At 40.8% G+C, this 8,691-nt stretch overlaps 1 protein-coding gene across 1 annotated transcript in view; it reads right to left on the bottom strand.

Annotated features, from left to right (window-relative positions):
- FERMT1 (fermitin family member 1) overlaps window positions 1-8,691 on the bottom strand; it is a 19,790-nt gene that overhangs the window by 6,348 nt on the left and 4,751 nt on the right. The window contains exons 3-10 of the mRNA XM_008642017.2: window positions 8,216-8,449; window positions 6,602-6,748; window positions 5,849-6,062; window positions 5,308-5,410; window positions 4,006-4,113; window positions 3,025-3,156; window positions 2,836-2,885; window positions 373-497 (exon numbers count right to left, since the gene is read on the bottom strand). Of these exons, the coding sequence (XP_008640239.2) occupies window positions 373-497; window positions 2,836-2,885; window positions 3,025-3,156; window positions 4,006-4,113; window positions 5,308-5,410; window positions 5,849-6,062; window positions 6,602-6,748; window positions 8,216-8,449 (1,113 nt within the window). The remainder of the gene's footprint in view (window positions 1-372; window positions 498-2,835; window positions 2,886-3,024; window positions 3,157-4,005; window positions 4,114-5,307; window positions 5,411-5,848; window positions 6,063-6,601; window positions 6,749-8,215; window positions 8,450-8,691) is intronic.

Raw genomic sequence — 8,691 nt, 5'->3', positions numbered from 1 at the left:
GCATCATCCATAATCCTCTGCTGCCAGTGTGCGTTCTGACAAGGACACAGGGGAACACTCCCATGTAATGCAGAGTGAAAGTATTTGGAAATAAAGCACCCCACAAGTCACATTCCCTACCTGACCCATCTTTAAGAATTCAGCAGTACATGGCATTTTACAAATCAGGCTCTGATAATCCCAGTTTGGATTAAACTACTGAATCCTTTCTGTTTATTCTGCAGGTGCAATCTGCCTGTTTAGGAGTCTCAGGAATTGAAAAAGTTCCCAGACTAAATGCTGCTGTGCTTGCCTTCCTGAGCCTAGCAGGGATTTCTTGTTTTATTCAGTTCACAGATGCAACAAAAAAAGGAAAGAAAGGAGAAGTCCTACCTTTTAGGTTTAGTTTCTCAATAGGTTCTCCCTGTGCAGATTCCTTGTTTTTAAAATAAGATACTGAAGTGTCTCTGAAGACAAACCAATATGTCTTGATAGCTTTGAGTGCCAGCTTCTTGGGCCTACCAGAAAAAAAGAAATCCCATTGGTTTATACCACCACATACAAAGTGTTAAGTCCCTCACACATATTACAGAACCTCTGAAATTCAAGGTCATAGCCATGGCTTTGGTTGGGTTACTCACCCCTGTGTCAGTGAGGGGGTAGGAAATGCCTGGATCCAATTAAAGTTATTCCAGGTATGGATGTGGTTTTTACTCCAGATTTTAGCTGAATCTGATCTATGATTTTTTTCATTTTTTTCCTTCTATTACTAATCAAAGCCATTCCCTTCTAACAGACTAATTTTCTTCCATGAACTCAGTAACACAAATGTAACCCCTGATTTGTTAATATGAGTTGGCATCAGTTTTTCATAGCTCCTTATCTTGAATATCTGCACCCATAAAACCAACTTCTATTCATTGTAGGGAAGCAGAGACCATCTTTTTTGGCTTAATCCGAATAATATCTAACACAACAAAATTCTATTCCTTCACTAAGTTTATAGAAGCTTTGTAGCCCTCCAGGAGAGAAAACCGGAGGTATTAGCACTACTTGAGTAGAGAAATACTTCACAGCTAGTGACAAAGGTCATCAATAAAGTGAGAAAGAAGAAAAAAGAAAAAAAAAATCCAGTATTTCCCTTTAAATCTAAGATGATGATATAAAAAGCATAGAACTAGCTGGAGAACAGTAATCTATTATATATACCCTTATTATATATACCTCCAGACCTTTTCTAAAAATCCTAGTTTAGAACCTTTTCTAGAAAATGGCAATTTCAAAATTTAAATTAAAAAACCTCAGATTTTCAAACCTACCAAATAATTTGGCTTTTAGTTTTCCAATACAGTGGTATTCTTCAAAAATAAGGGACTATAATTTTTTTTAGACAGATAAAATTATTTTTCTCTCCCTAAAGAAGTTGCTGAAAACTTTGTAGGAAGCTTTTTCTTGTTGTTTTTGAAAAAAATACTGCAATTCTCCACAATACTGTCCCCACGTGAAAGCAGCATTTACTGTGGTGCATACTGTGAATAAATAGGAATAAAAGTTCACCGTATGAACAGTCGGCAGTAGGACAAGCACAGCTTTGCATTCAGGCTTATTAATCAAATAATTATAACCACAAAGTGGTGGTGTTCCTTTAAAGAAATGTTTTACACCCTACCTGGATTCTACAAGATAGGAACTTTTTCATGATGAAAAATAACTGCTAAATGTCTATAAAAGGAAACTGTTCTACTGCTGGGGAAAAACAAATAACCCATTGTTAAAAGCCTTAATTCCCTTTCATCTTAAGCCACCTTAATAATAAGAATGTCAAATAAAATTCCAAATTGGAAATTAATAATTAACAATTGTTAGCAGTTAACAAGTTAAAATTTTTCAGATGCAGTTTTCAGTTCCCAGATTAAAAATACCATCTGCCAACAGAACCAATCTGATAAATATTTGTACAACAGAACACTTTATCTTTCTAAAACACAAAGACTGTTTTGTGATAAAAGGCATTACAGACTTGAGGTCTCCACAGTCATTTAAATCACCCATAAATCAAGATATTATAATGGGATCACAGAAACTCATGGGGAATTATAAGGTAGAGTTGGGTTGTGAGCTGTAAAACCTGCCTGCAGAGGCACATGGCAGAACAAAGGAGCACATGGCGGCACACTGAGGCTGCTCTGCACCGGGCCCTGGGGCCAGGAGGTGTCACACGCAGACCCTTATGAAGTGTGTTGCTGATGTGGCCACACAGGATAGGTCCCACCATGTAAGGAAATAGTGTGCCTTGGAAAGGTGGATAAAACCAGCTCACTCCTTTGAATAAACGACTCAGGTGCCCTGCCGGTCTGGGTCCGAGATTCAACCACCGACAGAAACTCATTTTGGTATTAGAAAAAACAGACTCGGTGTTTGGTTAGAAAGGGATAATTTGAATTTGGTTTTTTCTTTTGTTTAAAAAATACATTCCCTGGGGTTACTTTCAGAAATTCTTCTCAGGAAGAACAGTAATTTTCTTCTAGTTTTTTACTGGCAAAAAGAAGAGGTAAATGTGATTGAAAGTAAAACCGTAGGCTCTTTTGTTTAGAGACGATGACTGATGAGTATTAGGAAATAAAAAGAGCACAAGTATAGCTACACAGCATCCCAGGAGCTGGAAAGACTCGCCAAGGAACACTGTCAGAAGCAGGAAGAGAAAGACTGGAAGAGAATTTTAGGCTGGTTAGACCTATCTGGGGTATTTGTCCATTTATAACTGTCAGATCTACTGTTAGATTATAACAAAAAACTCAAGAGATCTCTTGTAAGGTTAAGCTTTTTGTTTTGTATGTTTTAATTTTCACAACTCACCTAACTAGCTTGAGATTATCAGCAAGTTTCGGGATGTCTGTGATGTCCTCCTATCAGGAATAATTAGGAATAATTTTAGTTCAATGCACTCTGTAACCAACTGTTTTAAAAAACCAAGGACCAGGAAGGCTCATCACAGCCAACAGATTTGGCACAGCAAAAGGAATTCTGGGATCCCAAAGGACCTACCAAAATGTTACTTTTGTTTCCACCTTCCAGTGTCACTTCCAGATTGGAAAGGGCAGCTTCTACTTCATCTACTTCCGATTCACAGGTGGAATCTTGTGTCTCTGATGATAATGATAACTTGCTTACATGATACTAAAATGAAACAGCAATATCCAATAGTCAGTACATCAATTATCACACACAATCACAGCGTTTGAAAACAGGCCCTTTGTTCTCCTGAGTCATGGACAACTGTGTGAAGTTCTGCAGGAATTAGGGGGTTTTCCCAAACAAAGAGTCATGTCCACTGTGACTCCTGTCAGTGCAATGGCTGATAATGGTTTCCTATTTTAATTATCAGTGTTTGTATTCCTTTGCTGAATAATTGTCCCTGATCTGGGAGGCTGACTCAGTGCTACGTTTGGATCCCTAGTCCTGCCATCCATACCAGGTGGAAACTTAGAAGCAAGGTTCTCTGGTGTTCTGCAGTGACAGGCTGTGAATTTTTGGCAGCTCCATTTACATTTAAAAGGAAAGAACTTATTATTAGTAAGGATTTGTGCTTTATTACCTATGGTCAGAGACTAAGCCATGCTCAGTCATGTTAAATTTCCATGTACTCCATAGTGTCCCTATCTTCAAATTGTGCTGTAGCTTTTTTCCTGTCTGTTGGGAACGTGTATATTAGAGAAATTTTCAGGAAGAAGAGGTGAATGGATGGTAGCTGGTATGGGAAGCAACACTTCATACTAATACTGATATCAAAGTTATATTCCAGGTGCAGGTAATGTTAGTAAATGGTTCCAGAATTGTTTGAATAATGGTGTTACTGCTGCTACTGAGTTTAGTTGCTTTGGCTGATGGATGTTGCTGATTGTTTCTCACCAGAGGAGCAGACCCCCAATCCAAGCAGAGCTCTGGCCTGGGCTCTATCCTAGTCTTGTCCTAACCTGTGCCTGCCTCTTGAGGGAACAGGTTTTGCAACTTGGCTCAAGTACGTGCCTGTAGCGCAGCGAAGATGAGCATTTCCTCCTCCGTGCAATCGATCTCCTCCAACAGGATGGCCCAGCGGGCTTGTTCGTATATTTGGTTGATTCGCACTGCATCGTACTGTAGGAAAGAGCAAACACTGCTCATAAGTGACCTCCAAGGCACAGACTCCAACCAGCTGCAGCTGACAGCGCTGTTCAGCACTGGGCTGAACCACAGCGGTTGTTTCCTTCCTCCTCCCACCTCTGCCATGTTCCCCTCCTTGTCTTGTACCAACTCATGTGATTGTGTGCATGGTCCCAGGCCTTGCTGACCCAACAGAAAACCAACCAGGAACCTCTGGCTGAGGCAGAAGGTGAGACTCTGACATCCCCTTTTGAGGCAGGAAGCCTTGGACTGGTGTAACTGAGACATGAAACCACACTGGGAGAGTGAAAATCACGTGACATGGCTGACTCGTTTGTGACCTGCAGAATTCTCTTGTTCCTCATTTCCTTTCTTCTGCTCTCAGCTTTTTCAGTTCTGGTTCTGTCTTTGCACTGGCTTGACATTTGCCAGATCTGCTTTAATTCACTATCTGGTTTTTGGATACTTGGTTAATAAGCTGAAGTGACTCAGAAATATTCAAGCCCCAGAGCTGGCAAAATGTAGATGATGGGAAGGTAAACCTTGGAGCATGACCTCTCCCAGCAGAGGTTAGATATTAGGTTGCCTGAAGCTCTTTTGGGTAATTTCATCCTATGGCTCTGGGGCTGGCTGGGGCAAAGAAGGGAAATGTTTGGGCTGCTGAAGTTCAGACATGTACTTGGATTTTAGCGGGGGTGGCATTTCACCCAAAAACATGCCAGATAAACTGGAAAGTGCCCTGATTTCTTCTGAGGGCTTCAGCCCAGAAAAGCTGTGAAATTCAGTGAGGACAGTGCAACATAAATGTCATTTTAAAGCCCAATTTCAAAACTAGGACTCATTACATCATTTAGAATGCTGCAGGTCTAGTTTTCCCCTTAATTTTTCCTGTTAAAAGAGATGCAGAAAATAAACCAGCCCCTCTGGAAATAGGGATACTGTTTCTGTGCTCTTCAGATCCCATCTTTATATTTAAGATCTTCTTTCATATGAGGAACAGTGATTCAGTGTCCAGAGGGTAAAAGTGCAGCTGTAGCTGAGGGGAAGAAGCTGGATTTGATCTCTGAAGGGCTTGTTACAGATCCTAGCTAAAATCCTATATATAGCTATATATATGCTATATTACTGTGTAGCTCCTTGACATGAAAGGAGGCAAACAATGAATAGCAATAAAAGCAAGGCTCTTACTTTTGGATTCAAATCAAAGAAAGTGTAATATTTGAAGCGTAGAAGAAGTTGATCTTCCTCCAGAACACCTTGTTCCATAAGCGATCGAGATGAATCCAGCCAGCTGCGGAAGAAGACAACCCACAGATTCATCGGTACAGGAAAAACCATCACACCTGCAGAGCTCCAGTGCAATTGTGAAACAAAAGTGGGAACAAACAGCTCTAATTCCTCTAAATCCAGGGAAAATTCATGTAACTCAAGAAGGTGGAGCATTCATACAGACTCCCAACTTCCATTCTCTGTGTATACACAATAAGCAACATATAATTGTGCAGAACTCAGTCACCTATTTAACGCAAAATTATTGAACCTATCCTCGTCTCTTTCCACCGTCTACTTAAAGCCTTTGGAGTTTGCCATCCAAACTGTCCTTTAGCTGTGCCCACCCACAGTGCTCAACTGAATTTACCTTTGTCTAACAACAGACTTTAGTCCAGAGCCTGCACAATGACATCACCGATCATTTCAAAACAAAAGGATCTCAGGAGTGGCACCTTACCCTGCGTTGAGTTTGGCTTTGTCAGCCAAAGTCCGTGGCTGGTACATCTCTGCCAGTGTCTCCGGAGAACAGGTGGGATGACTGAGGGCCAGGATGCTGCAGTTCTGCTCAGTCGCGGAACTGTCACTGAACCAAGTAATTGTTGAAGAAGCTGGTGAGCCACTGACAGGATCATAAATGGGTGTCATGGTTTTACTGTATAAACCTGGATTGGCTGCAAGTTAAGAGCACAACGTTATTCCCATGAAAACGGGTCCTGTCCATCACTTTCCATCATAACAACGGAACCCTTTTCTTTCAACAGTCTCCTATCTCTGCTGTTTCCAGCTGGCCTTCTCCTTTCACAGGTGAGGTGACCTCAGGGACAGAAGTGCTCTTTCCTGCTCTGTGAGATCTCAGTTGTGCTGGACATGGGAAACACATCCTTTTAAGCCTTTATTCCTCATTTTCCTTGCAGGTTGCCAAATTTCATGAATATTTTAAGGGTGGTCCCCCATTTTCAAAGGGCAGCAGCACATCCTGTGTGCTGTTTTCTAGTGTGGCCTTTCTCGTATCAAGGGAAAGGAAAACATTTTTAGAGACAACAGGAAAATACTGACATATTGGAGATTTCTTGACTGATTTCAGGCCCACTGTGTCTCTGAGACCATCCTACACGAAACCAGCCTCTCTGGGCTCAATTGCGTAACAAAGAATTTCTTCCTCTTTTTGACTTTTAGTCAGAACAATAAAATCATATTGATTTTTCATTACCTGGTAATCCAGAACTCACTGGAGAGTTGCACAGGTTTAAGATATCTTCTGTAGCTGGTTCTTTGCTGTTCTTGTCTTTTTTCTTTTTCTTTTTGAGTGTGCCTTCTGATTGCTTCAACAAAGAGAGTTCTTCTGGCCGTCTGATATCTACATTGACAGTTTAGGAAGTGAAGCAAGATGATTACATCCAAAAGAGCACCCGTGGTTGGTAACAGCATTTCAGGAAGATTCATGTTGCAATCTGAATTTGAATTTTATTTTTAGCAGGTTGAAAGTAGTAGCTGTGGAAAATCCACAAATTCTATAATAAGGCTAAAGACTTTGGGCTGTGAGAGTGAGTTTGGACAGGATTTAAATCTACTTTTGTAGGAAGTGTAACTGCCTTTTAGAATGCCAGGAAAAGGCTCTTTCTCCCTAACAGCTCTGCAGTCACCTATGAGCATCATAACCTCTGTGAAATACCTAAATTATGAATAAGCAAGAACCACTGTAATTGAGGTTCATGCCTTTTATTACTCACTGTATTTCTCATACAAGATTCTGTCTTGGTTCTCACTGTTCTCTAATGCACTTCTAATTCAGACAGGTATTCCCAGTCACAAACGTGGCACATCTTTTCTGAAAAACACTTTTACCCTGGAGTAAGCAAAGATATTTTTGACAATATTCACTCATTCAAAGTAACAGTGTTTCTGCACTGACTCAATCTGGAGGGAAAATGTAGGTAAGAATATTTAATTTGGCCAAATGCCAGTTGAACAATTATGTTCATCATTATATCAGAGCTGTTAGGTATAATAAAGACACTACACCTTTCACAATCCACTGCTAGGAGATAAAATTGAAAGTGGATCAATATGAGGCAGTAAATTCCTTCTGAAGATGAGTATGTTAATGGGCTAAACTTTGAACATCTAAATTAAGATGAGGAATTTAATCACACTTTTACCCTAAACCAAATGGATTTTGAAAACTGCTTGCAGACTCAACTGATTTCTGCTGATCACAGGCACACCTCTGGCATGCTCCAAACCCTCTACTTGGAAATGCTCCGTTATTGGAAAGGGTAGAGACTTGGGGACTCGGTGCTGTGAGACATTCATGGGCTGGGGTGGGCTTGTTAGGTATGCCCTGACCTGAACATCTAGAAGTTTTGAACATTTGAAACATGCTACTTCTGAAGTGAACACATATAACGGCTAGGCAGAGTAGAATCATTAATGCTAATGAAAATAGGTGATAAATCGGTTGACACCTGTAAAATTGCCTATGGTGAAAGCTGGTGTAGGACATTGATAATCTCAAGCTCCTAGTCAATGGCACAGAATAATCAGGACCAAGTCCTGCTCCAGAAAGACAAGGATTCCTAGAAATCTGCCAGCTTTGACTATCCAGTACTCCTGCAGCTTGTGGGACACATTCCTGACAATGCTTGCATCAGTTATCACAGAGGCTGAGAACCACTGACATGCACTGCCTACCAAACCCCCCCAAAATCTGTCTCAAACTTCTCTTTGAGCTAAACAGTTTTGTGAGGAAGGACTTCACATCAAAACAAAGTCACCCAATGAAATGCTCCAACTTAGTTACCAGAGGAGATTTATCTTTACTTACTGAGCATTTTGCAGATGTCACTGACAGCTCTGAACACCATGGAAGAGAAGCTGACTTTCAGTCTCACAGTCTTCATGTTTGGCAAGCGAAGCCTCAGCATTTTGTGCTGAGTAGTAAAGACCAGCTTAGCATCTGCCTGCACCCCGTATTTATCCAGCGTCCAGTGGGTTTTCAGAAGCCAACATTTTTTTTGCTCCCACCAAAAAGCATAGTCTGACCAGTCTTGTGCTATTTCTAGGAAAATACAAAATGGTTATCAATAAACTATGGAGCAAATATACAAAACACTTGGTTTGGAAACAGGTCTCTGCAAACAGGAATATTTATTTAGATTAAAGCAGCAACTACAGGTCCCAAGACCTTGTTTGCTGAATTCTTGTGGCAGTCACTGGGAACTAACTTCGTTTTCCCTGAAGAGCTAACCTAGGTGCTGACTGTGGCACTGCCTTAGTCTTGTGGATATCCACAGGGAAAGA

Source organism: Corvus brachyrhynchos, unplaced genomic scaffold, assembly GCF_000691975.1.
Source record: "Corvus brachyrhynchos isolate BGI_N302 unplaced genomic scaffold, ASM69197v1 scaffold69, whole genome shotgun sequence".
Lineage (NCBI taxonomy): Eukaryota > Metazoa > Chordata > Aves > Passeriformes > Corvidae > Corvus > Corvus brachyrhynchos.
The sequence above is the reverse complement of the archived record's forward strand: the minus strand, read 5'-3'. Positions and strand labels throughout refer to the sequence as shown.